At 42.6% G+C, this 19,084-nt stretch overlaps 1 protein-coding gene across 3 annotated transcripts in view; it reads left to right on the plus strand.

Annotated features, from left to right (window-relative positions):
- DNMBP (dynamin binding protein) overlaps positions 1-17,360 on the plus strand; it is a 170,110-nt gene extending 152,750 nt beyond the window's left edge. For all 3 annotated transcript variants that reach the window (XM_073595765.1, XM_073595764.1, XM_073595766.1), the window contains 5 exons: positions 3,018-3,350; positions 6,465-6,644; positions 6,738-6,936; positions 10,713-11,263; positions 13,463-17,360. In XM_073595765.1, coding sequence (XP_073451866.1) covers positions 3,018-3,350; positions 6,465-6,644; positions 6,738-6,936; positions 10,713-11,263; positions 13,463-13,648 — 1,449 coding nt within the window. In that variant the 3' untranslated portion in view covers positions 13,649-17,360. The remainder of the gene's footprint in view (positions 1-3,017; positions 3,351-6,464; positions 6,645-6,737; positions 6,937-10,712; positions 11,264-13,462) is intronic.
- Positions 17,361-19,084: the final 1,724 nt, after the last annotated feature.

The raw sequence follows: 19,084 nt of genomic DNA on the forward strand, positions 1-19,084 counted from the left end.
TTGCCGGTAATCCGTTTACATTCCAGTCTCATGAGAAGGTCTGGGTGTGCCAGACACTGAGCATTCACCTGAAAACCAGTGAAAGGTGCATTATTCAATATAAGGGCTGCAGGGCTGGGGAATGTTTGACAGCTGGGTCTGTGGGCTCAGTTCACCAAGAGTTAAATACCACATTAAAATAATTCACCCTGTATTTAACTCTGGAACATTGAAAAAATTAAACAAAAAACACTGCGCTTACTGAGATAACAAAACAAAAAAGCGGCTACATACGTTTTGACAAAAACAATGAAAGAAAAAGTATAAAATGCAGCGCCAAGTGAAAAATAAACAAAATCACATCAAGTCCACAAATCTTATGCCGCGTACACACGGTCGGACTTTTCGTCTACAAAAGTCCGACAGCCTGTCCGACAGACTTTCGATGGACTTTTGGCGGACTTGCGGTGGACTTTCTAACGAACGGACTTGCCTACACACGATCACACAAAAGTCCGACGGATTCGTACGTGATGACGTACACCGGACTAAAATAATGAAGTTGATAGCCGGTAGCCAATAGCTTCCCTATCGTCGGTTTTTGTCCGTCGGACTAGCATACAGACGAGCGGATTTCTGGGTCCGGCGGAGTTACGACGTAAAGATTTGAAGCATGTTTCAAATCTAAAGTTCGTCAGATTTGAGGCTGGAAAAGTCTGAAAGTCCGCTGAAAGTCCGGGGAAGCCCACACACGATCGGATTGTCAGCCAGCTTTAGTCCGTCGGCGTCCGTCGGACTTTTGTAGACAAAAAGTCCGACCGTGTGTACGTGGCATTAGATTCAATGGTGCATCTGATATTAAATAAATCATAAAGTCTCAAGGTGAAAAAATTATGAAGTGTGGTAGTGTCCAATGGTGTCAGAACACGGAAGGGGTCAATCCTAGGTGGTGGCTGGCAAGCATGGGCTGACAAAGGTGGTATAAGTCCGTAGAGGGAACCAACATCAGTAATACTCAACATCGGTGGATGAGAAAAGATGGGTACTCTTACCGGATAAGGTGGACTCCCCTGTCAGCGACATGGAGTCAATCAGGCAATAAGCCCAGCCGGGCAGAAGAAAGGACTTCAGGAGGGTGGAGCTGGTTGGATAGACTACCGAACTTCCAGGGGTCATCAACCGAACCTCAAGGAATCTTCCAGGCAGGTCATCTGAGTGAGGATTCCAAACTCCAGGTTCTGGAGGCAGGCTATGTCACAAGTAACCCAAACAGGGTAATCGCTCTCGTCCAGATGGTATGCAAAGAGAAATTAAAACTTCCGCATAGTGCAGGTAAAAAAGGGGGAGGTTTTTTATTTTTAAAAAAACTCTACAAATAAAATCGTGATCACATGAAGAACAAAAGGCAGCATGGAGAGGGGGCAAACGTCCGACGCGTTTCGACCAACTGGTCTTCAACTGGGGCATGGACTACCCACTCCATACTGCTAATATTTATAAATAACCAAATAACACATCACCGATTAGGAAGAGGAACTCCTACTGGGTTTCATTGGACCAGAGATATCTACCAGGTCAGGAGGCTTGTCACATGGTCATATAGGCCAATAAACAAAGGGCTAGGGGAGGCAGGCGGGTGTATCCTCCAATAGGTACAGGACCGGAAATCATCAGTTGGACACCATTAGACACTACCACACTTCATAATTTTTTTCACCTTGAGACTTTATGATTTATTTAATATCAGATGCACCATTGAATCTAAGATTTGTGGACTTGATGTTATTTTGTTTATTTTTCACTAAACTCAGGAACATGCAATTCACAAAAAACACACATTTAAATACCGCATGTCACATTTTTTTTATTTTTCCATACTTAAAGTGTTTCTAAACTCTAAAAATACTTTTTTTTTTTTTTTATAACAAACATGTTATACCCATCTGCTCTGTGTAATGGTTTTGCACAGAGTAGCCCTGATTCTCCTCTTCTCAGGTCCCCTGCCGTTGCTCCTGGCTCCTCCTCTTTATCCAGTGCCCGCATAGGTAGGAAGCCGCTTCCTAAGGGGTCACTCGTGGGGGCTTGCTCCTGAGCCCCGCTGCCTGCGTCCATAGACACAGACATCAGGGCACAGCCCCACCCCCTGTTCCCTCGTCACAGGGTTTGATTGACAGCAGTGGGAGCCAATGGTTTGCCTCTGCTATGGATCTGTCCCGTGAGGAGGGGCAGAGCAAACAGAGCCACTGCTCTCCTGCCCAGCACTGGATCGCGATGGGGTTCAGGTAAGTATAAGGGGAGGCTTTGTGGGGGGGGGGGGGGGGGGGGGAATAGGAGCTGGATACAGACGTTTTTTATCTTCATGCATAGAATGCATGAAGATAAGAGCACTTAAGCCTTTAGAACCACTTTAACGTGTTTTTGCACCTTATTCTAAATGTGACAAATCAGCTCAGAGCTGCTGGTTGTTAAGGAGCTGGCAGTTGCCTGCATCCTAAGAACCAAAAATCCATACCATGCCCCTCAGGTCTGGTATGGATTTTGGGTGGAACCTCACGCTAAAAAAAAAGAATGGTGTGAGCCCCCCCCAATCCATAGCAGACCTTCATCTGAGCATGTAGCTCAGCAGGCCAGGAAATGGGAGAGTGGGCAAACCATACCAGGTCACATATCCTCAACAGGGGTGGTTCTTTGCTGGGGAAGGGGAGGGGGCACCCTGGCAAAGCACCTTATCCCCATGTTGGTGAGGACAAGGGCTTCTTCTCCACCACCCTGGCTTGGTGGTTGTGGGGGTGTGGAGGGTGGTGACTTATCGGAATCTGGAAGCCCCTAGATCCCCCCCAGGTGAATAATTATGGGGCACATAGTACCCCTACTCATTCAGCAAAAAATAACAAGTGTAGGTAAAAAAAACCAACACAGGTTTTGAAAAGTCATCCAGACACATTCATGTTTGGTCAGTGATCTTTGCACACATACACAACTTTCTACAGTTTCTTCGGTCCATACACTGATGTAAATCTCACCTTTCTTCCACACAGAAAGAAAGAACGGAGAAGCTAGTCATCTCTCCTCTCACCCAGCTCCTTACAATGTTTGCTGGCCCACACAAGCTGGTGCAGAAAAGGTTTGACAAGCTCCTGGACTACCATAACTGCACCGAGAAAGCTGAGAAGCTGAAGGACAAGAGGACCTTAGATGAGCTTCAGTCTGCCAGGAACAACTACGAGGCTCTGAACGCCCAGCTTTTGGATGAGCTGCCCAAGTTCCATAACTACGCCAAGGAGCTGTTTGCGAGCTGTGTGCGCGGCTATGCCAACGCTCACTGCGACTTTGTGAAGCTTGCCTTGGAGGAGCTGAAGCCTCTGCTAGGTGTAAGTTATGTTGTGTATTTGCTGGGTCCTGTTGTATGGCTATTAAATTGAACCTTTTTGAGGGTTAAAATGTGAAGGATGGCATTGCTGATGTATTTATTAAAAGTTTTAGGTTCCAGGGCTGTCATAGTCTTCCTAGCCGCTCCCCTTGCCTGAGAAAGCAGAATGCAACCAGTGACTTCTGCACTCTCATACTGTGTACATGTTCGAAGTCAGATGATATAATGATGATTTTTACATGTAGGAGAGAAATGGCCTGGGTAGCAAGTGGTTAAAGACTAAACCTTTTTCTGACACTTGTTGCTTACAAGTTAAAATCAGTTGTTCTTGCTAGAACAATACTAAGAACCCTCAGATATATATATATATATATATATATATATATATATATATATATATATATATATATATATATATATATATATATATATATATATATATAATTATTATTATTATTATTATTATTATTTTTATTTATTTATTTATTTATTTATTTTTTAGCAGAGACCCTAAAGAATAAAATGGTGGTTGTTGCAATATTTTTCTTCACACTGTTTTTGCGCAGCAGTCTTTCACACTCAATTTTTGTTGGGGGAAAAAAATGCACTTTTTAATAAATTAAAAAAAAAACAAACAAACAGTAAAGTTAGACCAATTTTTCTGTGTATAATGTAAGATGATGTTATGCCGCAAGAATCGTGATCTTTATTCTAAGTAAAAAAAATCATGCAGCTCTACCCAGAGGGGAATATTTTTCCTAACAAAAGTAGAGTTACCCTTTAAGTAGACACAGCAATCTATGGGGAATGTAGATTTTACTGCAGAATGTTGTGTATAGGTGTACAGAGAACACTCAGTAGGCATGGCTGTGCACAAGGGTACATTTAGACATGCGGTGGGTGGGGAGGCGGCGAAAATGTACGGTTGAGCAGCGTTTTTGTCACCCCCTAAGCTGCAATAGGCAGCAATTTAGGGTGTTTACATGCAGCAGGGGCGAAGTGAAGCAAAGTTTACCCCACATGTATTGAGGTGGTAACCCCACTGAACGCTACACACTGAAGTAAATGTGGAAGCACTGCAAACTCCCTGCAACCAAATGCAATGCATTCGAGTATCTGCACAGAGTAATATTGTACAATTACAGCAGACACGTGTCAACATATAGACTGTTGCTAAACCCACAACAGTAAAATCAGTCTGTATATGAAATAAAGAATGCTTGTTATACTCACTGTGGAACCTAAGGGGTTTAATCCTCCGCATTGTGTAAAAAGGCTGTTTGATCCTGTCTTTTCTGATCCTCCCCTTCTTTTACTGTTCCCAGTCCATCTGCTGATAGGACAGAGCCCTAGGAGGCACCCTGCACATGCTTAGTTTGATGTATATTGCTAGAGGTTTTTTTTTTTTTTGGGGAGGGTGCATGTGATCACCACAGGGCCAATCAGCACTGTCCAGATAGAAGGTCAGGGGTCATGCAGCCTCATAGGACAGTCACAGAAGAATGAAAACTCCTACAAGCTTTAACCAGTGCTTGGCTGATGAGAAAAGGTATTTAGCAGTTTAAATTCACTAAAATAATTGCATTTCTATGTTCCGTGCACTGTGGGAGACCAGATATAGTGAATGCAGGTTCCAGGGTTTAGTAGCCCTTAGAGGACTTGTATGTAAAAACAATAGTCAAACAGTACAAATAGAGTGACAAAATACATAATAGTGGTCATATATATATGTGGCAGGTTGCGACAACCATCTATCCCACACTTTTTTGCATTTGGCAGCAAGAAATATTGAAACATTCCTGCTGAGCTCAGTTAATAAGTCCAGATTCCTGTACAAGAAAGCAAGGCAAGTAACAACAAGCAGTAGATAAAACTGATAATGGGTTAGTTTCTTGTTAGGGTGGGGATGTATCACAGATCCTGGAGCGAGTTGTCTGAGCCCCAGGTCCACTGTGATACTTGTGTGACATTGACTCCCATTGGGTGTCTTCACCCTTCATCCTCCACTCCCTTGTGATTGTTAAAATGTCTATAGGCATGTGTCGGAAAGGTTGGTGAGGTCTTCAGGTTATATTGGCTGCTCTGAGGATCTTGAATAAATTATATCAGTACAACCCATGAATATACTATCTATAGCTAGGAAATGCTCTTCTAAGTGCATGCAGACCTGGTAGTTTATATAGCTGCAGGATGTTTAGTTTTAGACCACCTTGACTCCTGAAGAACACATGTGACTTTCCTTGGTTAATAATAAACTGCCTTGATGGTTTTATTTAGGTAACCTGTGTTACTCTTAAGAGGACACATAGCCAAGTTTAGTTGTGTGATAAAAGCGCTATCCTACATTGCACCTCACAATTCCAGCATTCACTTAGTCAGGAGATTGCTGTGACAAAGGATTGCTCCTACACCCATATCTTTCTCTACCAAGAGAAATACAGGACTGGTATTGCCAACCTCCTTCAAATGCTAGTTGCCTGGTTATTTGGGGGATTCAGTACTTTGGGGTTGATTTTACTAAAACTGGAGAGTGCAAAATCTGGTGCAGCTCTACATAGAAACCAGTCAGTATAGTTACATAGTTAGTCTGGTTGAAAAAAAGACACAAGTCCATCTAGTTCAACCAATAAACGAAGCAGCTTGTTAAGTTAAGCTTAGACAAAAAAAAAAACCTGGAAGCTGTTTCTCTCCAATTTTAGTAAATCTACCCTTTTGAGCCATTGAATGAGCATGCAGATCAGAAAGTTTGGCGAAAAGTCAATGCCACTAATCGGCATACTTGTCCCAGGTCATTGGCTCAGATGATAGTGAAATCAGTGGGTCAGCATGACCTAGGAAATTAGTATTCAGGGGAAACAGTGGTGGCCTCCATGTTGCTATCACTACACGTTTCTTTATACCCTTTATGGGGGAATCAAATTCTACTACCTTGCATGTGTTTGAATCTTTAGAATTCCTGTTGTGTTTTTACTCCACCATTTTACTGAAGATATAATTTAATATAAATGTTTTACCCTGTTTGAGCCCAGCTATAGCTACTCTACCTCTTCTGACTTATTACTATTGGAAACCTAAAGCCCGGATTGATTCTTCATGAATGTGTTTCTGTTGACAGCTTTTGGGCATTGGTGGGAGAGAAGGGAACCTCATCTCCTTATTCCAGGAGGAGCACAGTAAGGTCCTACAACAGCTCCAGGTCTTCACCTTCTTCCCAGAAAACCCTCCTCCAGTCAAGAAGCCTTTTGAGAGAAAGACTATAGAGCGGCAGTCTGCTAGAAAGACCGTACCGAGTCCCGTAAGTAATTCTACCCTCTACTCTGCACAAATGCTGCTTAATATTATGTTGTCCCCCTGCTGTTTTCTGATATAAGGATGTCTCCTCTCCTAGGCCAAATACATCCCACAGACAGATGAACATCGGGCGCTGTTACTGACTCGTTACCCACCAGAAAACCTCTTCCAGGCAGACCGCAACTTCAATGCTGCTCAGGATTTGGATGTGTGCATCCAGGAGGGGGACCTTGTTGGTGTTATTAAACAACAAGACCCGATGGGAAGCCAGAACCGATGGCTGGTAGATAATGGAGGTGAGGGGGCCTTATTTGTCCTTCCTTATAATTAATGGATGTGTGCCATCTGCATAGATTTAAGCTGGTTTGGATTGATCATTAAGCACAGTAGGCTGGTGTAGAGGCAAACAAGCAACTTTCTCTTGTGTAGTTAGCAAACATTCTTTTATTAAGAGAAACTAAAAAGATCTTGCACCCAGGAAATAATATGTAAACCCGTTTCCTACTCCTGATATGTGCCTGCTGTACCATATACTTGTATGAGAAAGTATCCTGTTCTCTTTGTATTGCTTCCTTTGTGTGAAATCCCTGGTGTTCCTGCCAGTCCCTCTGCTTCCCTATCAAAAACTGACCACACTAGGCTGGAGAGCACATTGTGGTCAGTTCTCTAGCGGTGCTGGGATATCAGCTTGCTCTCCTCCCAGTGATCAGACTTGTTTTGACACACCCCATCCGCACAGCCATTCACCAGAAAGATCAGTGTGCTGCTGTTTCTCTTTCCCCACCAGCTCTTAGGCAGCTGAGATCAGTGGGACTGTGATCACATAAAAAAAGGGGAAAATATATATATATATATATATATATATATATATATATATATATATATATATAATATATATATATATAATATATATATATATATATATATGCCTTTCATTTCTATTTTAAACTGAATGGGTTGTTTTACAAGGTGATCGTTTACAATCACTTTAAAGTGCATAAAATGTGTAAATGAATAATTCCTGTGAATTTGGCTGCTGCAAATTAAAAGTGCTAATAAATCAAAACACTGAGTACAAAAGATAATTTCATAGATAAAGCACACTGCTCTAAACCTTCATAAACAAAATATAAAGCATGACCATAACAGATATGCTATAGCAATATAAAATTAACTAAACTTATTAATCATATAACGGTGAATAAATCCAAGTACAAAAACCCAAATTAAAGAGTGCTCCTACAGATATAAAGAAAAAGGATCTCCACTTCTCGGTGCCTCCAGTGTTCCCATACAGACAGATACTCACCAAAAGTTGTTGACCTATTATTGCTAGTCAGGTCAGTAGGGCTTGTGTTTGGGGATATACTCGAAAATCTTCAATGGCTTGTTCCTGTGAGTCCTTCTCTGTTGGTGTACCATCATGCATGCAAATAAAATACCAGGGAGGATCTCATTGCGTAAAACTGTTAGATTTTATTAAAACACAGAAATATTGGGGAAAAAAAAATCACACTCACATTTGTAGGTGCCTATAAGAACCAGCACTGGGTATGTATGGCCTGCATAGGGGGAACAAAATGGGCATTATGTAATTTCCGGTGACATCATATTCTCCTTGATCGAGCACACACTGGTTTTCTACACATGCACAGCCATGGCCATTTAGTCCTCCCTATGCAAGCCATACATACCCAGTGGCGGTTCTTATAAAATGTGAGTGTGATTTTATTTTATTTATTTTTTACAATATTTTAATAAAATCAAACAGTTTTACGCTATGAGATCCTCCCTGGTATTTTATTTGCATGCATGATGGTAGACCATCTGAGAAGGACCCATAGGAACAAGCCATTGAAGACTTATGAGTATATCCCCAAACACAAGCGCTACTGACCTGACTAGCAATAGTAGGTCAACAACATGTGGTGAGTGTCTGTCTGTATGGGAACACTGGAGGCACTGAGGAGTGGAGCACCTGTTTTGTTTATACCCTGTTTCCCCTAAAATAAGACCTAGCGTGATTGTCGGTGATGACTTCAATATAAGCCCTACCCCCCAAATAAGCCCTAGTTAAAGTCCTTGTAGGTCTTATTTTCAGGGTAGGGCTTATTTTTGGGGAAACAGGGTAGGGCTTATTTGGGGGGTAGGGCTTATATTGCAGCCATCACTGACAATCACGCTAGGTCTTATTTTAGGGGAAACAGGGTATCTGCACAAGCACTCTTTTATTTGGGACTTTGGATTTATTCACTGTTTATATGATTACTTGGCTTTAATGCTATTTTGTATTGCTGTAGCATGTCTATTATGCACACTTTATCTATGAATTTATCTTTAATCATCCTTTTATGCATATCATTAGTAGAAATGCAGTCATCTCTTATAAGCTTCCGAAAGGGTACCTGTGTTGTGCCTTAAAGGGGCAGTAGAAGGGCAAAGGGCTAATCATCATTACTTGCCTGTTGGCTCTCTGCAGCTGATCATTTCCCATTACTGACTTACCATGCCTTGTTCTGCACTATGCCTGTGTGGAGGTAGCCATCTTGGTATAGGCAAGACTTTGCTTCCTCATACCAAAACTGCCTAATGACTGGTAAACTGAAGAAAGTAGGGGGGCAGGAAGGGGAGAGGAAGCACAGATCCACAGAATGAATGAAACAAGGATGTCCTTGCACTGCACATCCTCAGGTACAGCTTCCTTTCCATCAAGGAGAACATTGATCAACAAAAGGTGTGACATCACCAAATCTCACTTCAAGAGACTGGCAGCCAGAAACATCAGTGGCTTAGATGATCTAGGTGAGGGGTCTCCAAGCTTTCTAGACAAAGGGCCAGTTTACAGTTTTTCATGCTTTAGGGGGCCGGACCAAGGCCAGTGGGAGTAGGAAATGTCCTGGCGTCCAGTGGGAGAATCAGTGGGAGGACTAGTGCTGCATTGTGGATGTCAGTGGAAGTAATAGTGCCCCATCAAAGATCTCGATGATAGGAATTGTGCTCCATCATTGTGTCAATGGAAGGAATTGTGCCCCATCATTGGTGCCAATGGAAGGAATTGTGCCCCATCATTTGTGTCAGTGGAAGGAATTGTGTCAGTGGAAGGAATGGAATTGTGCCCCATCATTGGTGTCAATGGAAGGAATTGTGCCCCATCATTGGTGTCAATGGAAGGAATTGTGCCCCATCATTGGTGTCAATGGAAGGAATTGTGCCCCATCATTGGTGTCAATGGAAGGAATTGTGCCCCATCATTGGTGTCAATGGAAGGAATTGTGCCCCTTCATTGGTGTCGATGGAAGGAATTTGCCCCATCATTTGTGCCAATGGAAGGAATTGTGCCCCATCATTGGGGTCAATGGAAGGAATTGTGCCCCATCGTTGATGTCAATGGAAGGAGTTGTGCCCTTTTGATGGTGTCAGTGGGAGGAAGAGTGCCCCATTGCTGGTGTTGGTGGCAGGAATTATGCCCCATTATTGCTGTCAGTGGATGGACTAGTGCCCTAAGGGCCAAATAAAGGCAAGCAAAGGGCCGCAGTTTGGAGACCACTGATGTAGATAATCTTACACTGCAGAAACACAAGTATGTCTGTTGGCTATGGATGTTTTTGGGGTTGAATTCAAGACAACATGTTCATTTCTCAGGGTAATGCTTAGGCACATTTATTAATTTTAGATGTTCCTAATTCAGGTTCACCATTAACATTTAAACAATAAATATCCTAGGGCAGGTTAGGATCAATAAAACAAGAGCAATTTCTGCGTTAGCGATTATCCTAGTAGAAGAGTTGCTTTGGGCTCTAGTTGTGTGTCTACAGGCTCCAGACTTGGAATTATGGAATGTGGTCACAAAAGCTGCACAGAAAAACTGGGCACTATTGCAGCCTTTTTTAGGTTTCATTTGCATGTTGTCAGGTGTGTGCCCCTTGGGAATCCAGCAGACGCAAGTGCCTGTCTGAACCTTGTGTCCAAAATGGTCCTTTTTGTATTTTTGTATTGGTAGGAATAGTGTGAACAGCTCCAGTAAGATACAATAGGTCTGCTCTCTGACTGTTCTTTATTCTTCTTTTCACAGTCACGAAGGGATTTGTTTACAGCTCATTTCTGAAGCCATATAATCCTCGGCGCAGCCACTCGGACGTTTCCATCGGCAGCCATTCCTCCAATGAATCTGGCTATGGTGGCTCCTCTCCCATCTTTTCAAGGCAGAATAGCAACAGCACTTTATCCATTAACCCAATTAACGCCTCTGTTACCTTCACCAATACCTCCACCGCAAAAAGCGCGGACTCCCCAGTAACAAGCAGCAATCCATTGGACTCATGTGCTCCATCCAAAGCCAGATCAGCTGTGGATGGAACTTCTAAAAGGGCCAGCGAAACAGACTCTGGAATATCAACCCAGGCTTTGGAGAAGGAGCATAGACAGCCGAGAGAAAGCTTAAACGACTCTGCCCAACAGATGGACCCTAAAAGACGGGGCAACCAGGTGGAAAATGGAAGTAACTCAACATTACCAAGCAATGGAGACAAAGGGCAAGTCTCCACCAATCGCAGGCTCAGGAAGAAGGAGCCTGCTACAGAAATGGAGAAAGAACAAGATGGCTCTGATCTAGAAGGGAACCAGGTGAGACTGGATGGACTTATTTTGAGAAATCATGGTGGTATAGACAGTTCATCTTCCGCATGTGCTATGCTCTCTGTTTACATTTCCTTTAGATGTTTCTTGATATTAGTGTCTTAAAGGGGCTGTAAATCTCTCATCTGCCCCCCCCCCCCCTCCCCCCAGGGCTGGGATATGTCCCCTCTAACACCACCTGCTGATGAAATTTGGCATTGCAGGCTTTTAGTCAGATGTTTGTACTCATGAAGACACAAAGGACTTTTGTCTGGTTTTATTGCTATGCGCCCCACTGGATAGATTGCTGTCCCAACCAGTACCTAGGATGGGGAGTTTGAAGAAATCACCCCACAAGTCCTCAGTATTTTCCCACACTACTTAAAAATGTGTTTGATTGCCGCATTCATTTCTCCTTACTTCCTTTCCTAGGTGGCACCAGGTCCCCATAACAGGAGTCCTTACAAAAATGTATTGTGATTAAGATCATCGTGGGTGATATATTGTGTTTGCACCAATGAGATTATCGTTAGTTATAATTATAATATTAACAACATTTGCACTTGCTTGCATTTTGTTAATGTTTAGACTACTTGTATGATCTTATTTGGGCAGGTTGCTGAAGCCACTTCGAATCTGCCTGCAATGCTACTGTTTTAGAACAATATAAAAGCATCATGCACGGGGATAGGACCGTATTTGGAATACGCATGAGCAGGCAGTGTAGAAGGGACTGTTGGCTTGTAACTTGGATAAATGCTGTCCTCTACTGGACAAATATAGCATTGCATGTATTTTAAAAAATTATGGTATATTATTATTATACAGGATTTACAGTATATAGCGCCAACAATTTGCGCAGCACTTTACAGCATTAGGGCAAACCATACAATTCAATACAGGAGGCATCAGGGGGCCCTGCTCGTTAGAGCTTACCATCTAGAAATCCTGTGGAAAGTACATTTTGTATTCATATTCTTAAAGCAGAGTTCTGCTTTAAAAAAAAAAAAAATAAAAGTCAGCAGCTACAAATGCACCCTGCAGCTGCTGACTTTTAATAATCGGACACTTACCTGTCCCAGGGTTCAGCGATGCGGGGGAACGAAGTCCCGCTTGTCTCCCCCTCCTCTCTGCGGCGCCGGCATTGTAACTGTGGGCGCCCGGGGCAGTGGCTTCACCGCCGGGCACGCACTGCACATCGTCTAGGGCCTGTGACGTGTCCCAGATGATTGCCGGGAAGGAGGGTACCAACCCCCCCCCCCCCCCCAACCAAAAAAAAATGACACGCCAGATGTGGCATGTCAGGGGGTCACCTTCCCTTAAAGCAGAAGTTCCATTTTTGTGTGGAACTCCGCTTTAATGAAAAATATTTTGGGGTCCTTGGTCAGTTTTTCTTGGAGAAATAAACCAACTCTATGGGATTGATTTACTAAAACCGGAGAGTGCGAAATCCGGTGCAGCTCTGCATAGAAACCAATCAGCTTCCAGGTTTTTTTTTTGTCAAAGCCTAATTGAACAAGCTGAAGTTAGAAGCTGATTGGTTTTAATTAATCAACCTCCATGTCTGTCCAGATGAATCCTTCTTGATGTGTTCCTCTTGATTATGGGACCAAGAAACACTCCTGCCTAGGGTCTCTCGGTTCAAATCCAATGACACTACCTGCCCGGAGTTTGCATGTTCTCCTTGTGCCAGCATTTATTACCTCCGGGTACTCCGCTTTCCTCCCACACTCCAAAGACATGCTGATAGTTTACATGGCTCCTCTCTAAATTGGCCCAATACTGTGTTCATGAAAAGAAGGGGCATTAGATTGTAAGCCCTTGAGGGCAGGGACTGATGTCAGTGTACAATATATGTATAGCGCTGTATAAATACCTGTAATAAAGAATTTTAAAACCATTATTTATACAGCAGCAGTAATTTCTGCGGCACATCACATACTTGCATATTCACATCAGTCCCTGTCCTCAAGGAGCTTACAGTAAAAGGTCCAGGAAAGAACAAGAAGAACATGCAAACAGTGTCGTGGCCAGGATTCAAGCCAGGTACCCCAGTTCTGCAAGGCGGAATTGCTAACCACTAAGTCACTGTGCTGCCTGTCAGCTTTGCTCTGTACATAACCGGCTTTGGGTTTGGTTCTATTCGTCCAATTCTTGTATTTGTATTACTTCCAGAAGGCGATGATGACCATTTTTTTCTCATTGCAGGTGTATTATGCAGTATACTCCTTTAGAGCGCGCTCCCCCAACGAACTTTCCATATCATCCAATCAGAGACTCAGGATCCTAGAGTTCCAAGACCTGAATGGCAACGACGAATGGTGGTTTGCTGAAGTGGAAGGGCGGCGGGGGTACGTGCCGTCCAGTTACATCCGGAAGACGGAGTACACGTGAGAGGGTCACCCTGCACACGCCTGTACCTGGATTTCACATCCCCTAGAGAACATTTGTGCCTTTTTTTTCCCCCCCAGGATGACGGTTTTCATTTGTTTGCTGCTGATATCACTTGAACAATATTTACCGAGAATGTGGTTTTTCTACTCTAGAACTTGGAATCAGCTAGTACGTCCAGAGCGGAAGACAGGATTTTGCTTGCATTAACCAGACTTGGTGCATTGTACTGACTCAAAAAGTTAGCAAAACGGGGCGGAGTCGGGAACAGGCTCATTAGGCAGAGACATGACATTGGGGGGGAGTGGCTTAAAGCTGGAGGACTATAATTCCCAGAATGCCAGCCAAAACCTGGTGGCAATGGAGAGACCACTTCCTTTATGATCAATAAAAATGGGGGTCATTTATGAATATGGGGGGGGGGGAGCAAAAATTGAACTGCTGTTCCTGGCAGCCAATCAGGTTCTGCCTTTTTGAACAAACAAGGGTTCTGATTGGTTGCATTAGGTCTGCCCCTGTGTGTTCAGGCAGAGCAAATAGTCACAGGCCTGTGCTGTGATGGAGTTTTGTGTATTAAATACACTGCGAATGTAGAACATTGTTCCACTTAACAATCCTTTTTATTTCTGATCTAGACATATACATTAGATATAAAGGTGCAGAGGAGTGTGTAAAGCAAATTGTTTTTTTTTTTTTTTTCCTTGTTCTGGGTGTCCTACCAATCCAATAGCACATATTGCTGTGCATTGATTGGTTAGATGTCTCTGAGTGGTAAACACGCCCAAAAAGACCATTCGTCCAGCTTGTGATTGGCTTGCACACAGCAGAGCAGGCAGCACTTATGTTTATATATATTTTTTTAACTTTACCTTAAAATCGTTCCCAAAAATACAAATGATCTACTTAGGGCTCCATTCACACTTGTGCGACTTGTCATTCAACTTTGGACATCAAAGTCGCATGATAAGTCGTTCCCCATTTTTTCCAATGATAACCATTCATATACAGTTGTGCTCATAAGTTTACATACCCTGGCAGAATTTATGGTTCCTTGGCCATTTTCAGAGAATATGAATGATACAAGTTCCAAAAAAAAAGCCTGGTTACAATATGCCCAACAACACCTTGACATGCCTCATTGGGTTTTTTTGTGGCATTGGCACAGTAAAGGTTTCCTTCTTGCAGCTCAACCATGCAGCTCTTTTTTGTTCAAGTTTCGTTGAATTGTGCTCCTTAAAAACAACCACACCATCTATTTGGAGAGCAGCCTGTATTTCTCCTGAGGTTACCTGTGGGTTTTTCTTTGTATCCTGAGCAATTCTTCTGCCAGTTGTGGCTGCAATCTTTCTTGGTCTACCTGACCTTGGCTTGGTATCAAAAGAGCCCCAAATTTTCTACATCTTATTAAGGGATTGAACAGTACTGACTGGCATATTCAAGGCTTTGGATATCTTTTTATATCCTTTTCCATCTTTGTAAAGTTTCATTACCTTGTTACACAGGTCTTTTGACTGTTCTTTTCTACCTCCTCATGGCTCAGTGTTTAGCCTGCTTAGTGAATCCATGTGAGAGCTAACAAACTTATTGACTATTTATACACAGACACTAATTGTGATTTAAAAAGCCACAATCGTGGGAAATTAACCTTTAATTGCCATTTTAACCTGTGTGTGCCACCTTCTGTGTCTGTACCAAGGCCAAACATTCCAGGGTATGTAAACTTTTGATCAGGATCATTTGGGTAGTTTCTGTTGCGATTATGATTTAAAAAGAGTAAACACAGTTGATTGATAATAAATGGCTTCAGCCAAACACTAACCATGAGTGAAAGAAAAGTTTTTGTGTTATCATTCATATTCTCTGAAAAATGGCCAAGAAATCATAAATTCTGCCAGGGTATGTAAACTTATGAGCACAACTGTATGTGTGACTTAAAGTTGCAGCAACTTTAAAATAGTTCATGCAACTTGAGGGCCATAGACTTCAATGTTAGCCCTCAGAAGTTGCATGAAAGTAGTAACTTCATATTATACAATGCAACAGTGGTCTATTATCACTGGTCAAAGCCAAAGTCGTATCCAAGTTGGACCCATCCAACGTTGCATCAAAGTTGCACTCCAAAATCGGCGCAACTTTGGAGTCGTACGAGTGTGAATGGAGTCTTACCCTTTCCCTTAAAGGGACTGTTCACTTTTGCACAACACTGTGCTCTATTTATCCAGCCATCTCTTATCTTGGTGACTCCAGGCTTGACACCTCTTGGGGTCATCCTCTGGAGGCTGAACAAGATTATATATCTAGACCAGGGATGGCGAACCTTGGCACCCCAGATGTTTTGGAACTACATTTCCAATGATGCTCAACTACACTGCAGTGTAGTTGAGCATCATGGGAAATGTAGTTCCAAAACATCTGGGGTGTCAAGGTTTATCATCACTGATCTAGGCAGATCAAATATACGTCAGTTTGCCTTCTGCAGGCAGCTGCACTAGGGCGCCTCCTAGCTAATGCAGAAGTAGGGTGTGACCAAAAGTGGACATGTCCTTGAAAATGAAAGACGAAGAGATGGGTTATGATTATCCTATATTTAATCACTCTTCAGTGTGTGATGATTACAGGTATCCAAGCAGTATTACTATTTTTACATTTATTATTTTCTAAGGCTATTCCTCATCTATATAATGAACCACAATGTTATGGTGCGGATCTCCACTGGTATTTCAGCTTTAGGTGGGTGTATCACTGGCATCTTGCAGATCCTCGGGGTGAAATATCCTCGCTGTTCTTTAGGCTGCAGATCCGAGTTGCTCACCCTGTTGTGTTTCTTTATAGAGAACTTTGCAGGAGGAGTGAGACTCTGTGTAGGAAGCACACCTGGGCTCCTCAGAGGTTTAAAGCAGGGGTAGGCAACCTCGGCCCTCCAGCTGAGGTGAAACTACAAATCCCATCATGCCTCTGCCTCTAGGAGTCATGCCTGTGATTGTTGGGGTCTTGCATTGTCTCATGGGGAAAAAAGCAAAAACGAATGCAGCCACCACTTTTAAGGTTTAGCAAAATATATATGTATAATTTTTTGGGGGGGGGTGAGCTTTAAAATTAAAGTTATTTGGTATATTCATTCTGCCCTACCTATATTTTAGAACTTTGATCATCATGGAGAAAGTTATAATTTTGTGAACACCAACATCTGAACAATACCATGACTTTAGTTCTGTATAATAATGACCGGTCCTCTTTGTGGCCCCCCTTGTATTGTAGAAGGGTCGGTAACGGATGCGATTCCCCTGAGAAATGAAGCCTAGTATTCTTGTAGCACACCGATGGGGTGGCTTGTAGCTAAGGATCGACAGACCAGACGGATGGATTTGACTACTGAATAAGGGTGTATAATCCGGGTTCAATTCTCTTCCAATCCCACTGATGTATTTTATCATTTTGTATAGGTGTATAAAGAAACAGCCTTTGCACATTTTCTGATAGGCACCTTTTTAGAGCAGACAGTTTTCTTTACTGATCAGTTTTCTAGAACAAATATTTTATGATACATTTTGTGTATTTTTTTATACAGTTGTTTTATTTTATTTTTTTCCTCTGACCGCAGAAAATAACAGGATTCTGCTTCTTTGTACTAGAGGCTGTGGTTCAGTGAGGAGCGGTGAGGGTGATTCTATTGTGCAATGCTATGATGAACCAATAAACCTCAAATATCACAATATATGTGTGTGTGTGTGTGTTCCTGCTGGTCTAAGACTTTGTCCACACGTGTGTTTTACATGCACTTTAGGTGCAGTGTGTGTAAAAAAAAAAAAAAAAAAAAAAAAAAGAATTAAAAAAAATTCTGCTTACTGCTTCTTTGATGAACTTTTATCAAAACGCTCGTTCTATAGAGTTCAATCTAAAGCACATGTAAAGTGCACTGCATAAATGTGAAACCAGCCCAAGGCTGCATTCATGCTAAACAACTGTGAACGTGTGCAAAATTGCACTCTTTTGCATTTGCAAAGCATGTAAAATGCATGACTGGCTTGCAGGTCCATTGTGAATGGAACCCTCAATGTGGCAGACAGAGATCTACTTATTCACGTGAAAAGCTCATAAATTTTCATGAGCTACTGTGCTGCATTTGTCATGCATAGGCTGTCCTGCCGTGGCTGATCGGAAAACAGCTGTGAAGGAGATGGCTGATTCATAGCTGCAGCTTGTCTTGGTTGTGAGCAAATTCCCGAGACGAGCAACAGCAAGAAGAATGCAGAAACTGACACCTTCCCCTCCCTCTGCATTCTTCTTGCCCTTGCTTGTCTCAGGAATGTGCTCACAGCCAAGACAAGCTGCAGCTATGAATTAAAGCGTTTGTTAACCCCCCCAAAAAAAAAAATTGGATCCAGTTCCTTTAATCGCTTCAGCCATGGAAGATTTTACCCCCTTCTTGACCAGAGCGCTTTTTGCGATTCGGCACTGCGTCGCTTTAACTGACAATTGCGCAGTTGTGTGACATTGCACCCAAACAAAATTGACATCCTTTTTTCCCCACAAATAGAGCTTTCTTTTGGTGGTATTTGATCACCTCTGCGGTTTATATTTTTTGCACTGTAAACAAAAAAAGAGCGACGATTTTGAAAAAAAAGCAATATTTTTTACTTTTTGCTCTAATAAATATCCCCCAAAAATATATAAAAAAAAAACACATTTTTTTCCTCAGTTTAAGCCGATATGTATTCTTCTACAAATTTTTTGGTAAAAAAAATTGCAATAAGCGTATATTGATTGGTTTGCGCAAAAGTTATAGCGTCTACAAACTAGGGGATAGTTTTATGGCATTTTTATTTTACTAATAATGGTGGCGATCTGCGATTTTTATCGCGACTGCGACATTATGGCGGACACATCGGACACTTTTGACACTGTTTTGGGACCATTGTCATTTATACAGCTAATCAATGCTATAAAAATGCACTGATTACTGTGTAAATGACACGGGAAGGGGTTGACCACTAGGGGGCCATTAAGGGGTTAAGTGTGTCCTAGGGAGTGATTCTAACTGTGGGGGGGATGGGCTTCAACTCACTTGACAGTGATCACTGCTCCCGATGACAGGGAGCGGTGATCTCTGTCATGTCACAAGGCAGAACGGGAAATGCCTTGTTTACATAGGCTCTTCCCCGTTCTGCGGCTCTGTGACACGATCGCCAGGAGAACAGCAGACCTCAAGTCCACCGGTCACCCTGTACGTGGCGGGCGCATGCTAGCCCCACCAATTAAAGGGGACGTACAGGTACGCCCTTTTGCCCACTGCTGCCATTGTGCTGATGTATATCGGTCAGCAAGTGGTTAAAGCATGTTATGCAATCAGTATACAAGCAGTGCTTGTGCTGTGTCATTTGGCCCCCTGTAACACCTAAAAAAAAAAAAAAAAACCTGTCTGATCCTGCCAGTTTCTGC

The sequence above is a fragment of the Aquarana catesbeiana genome, linkage group LG08 (genome assembly GCF_042186555.1).
Source record: "Aquarana catesbeiana isolate 2022-GZ linkage group LG08, ASM4218655v1, whole genome shotgun sequence".
In the NCBI taxonomy this organism is placed as follows: Eukaryota; Metazoa; Chordata; class Amphibia; order Anura; family Ranidae; genus Aquarana; species Aquarana catesbeiana.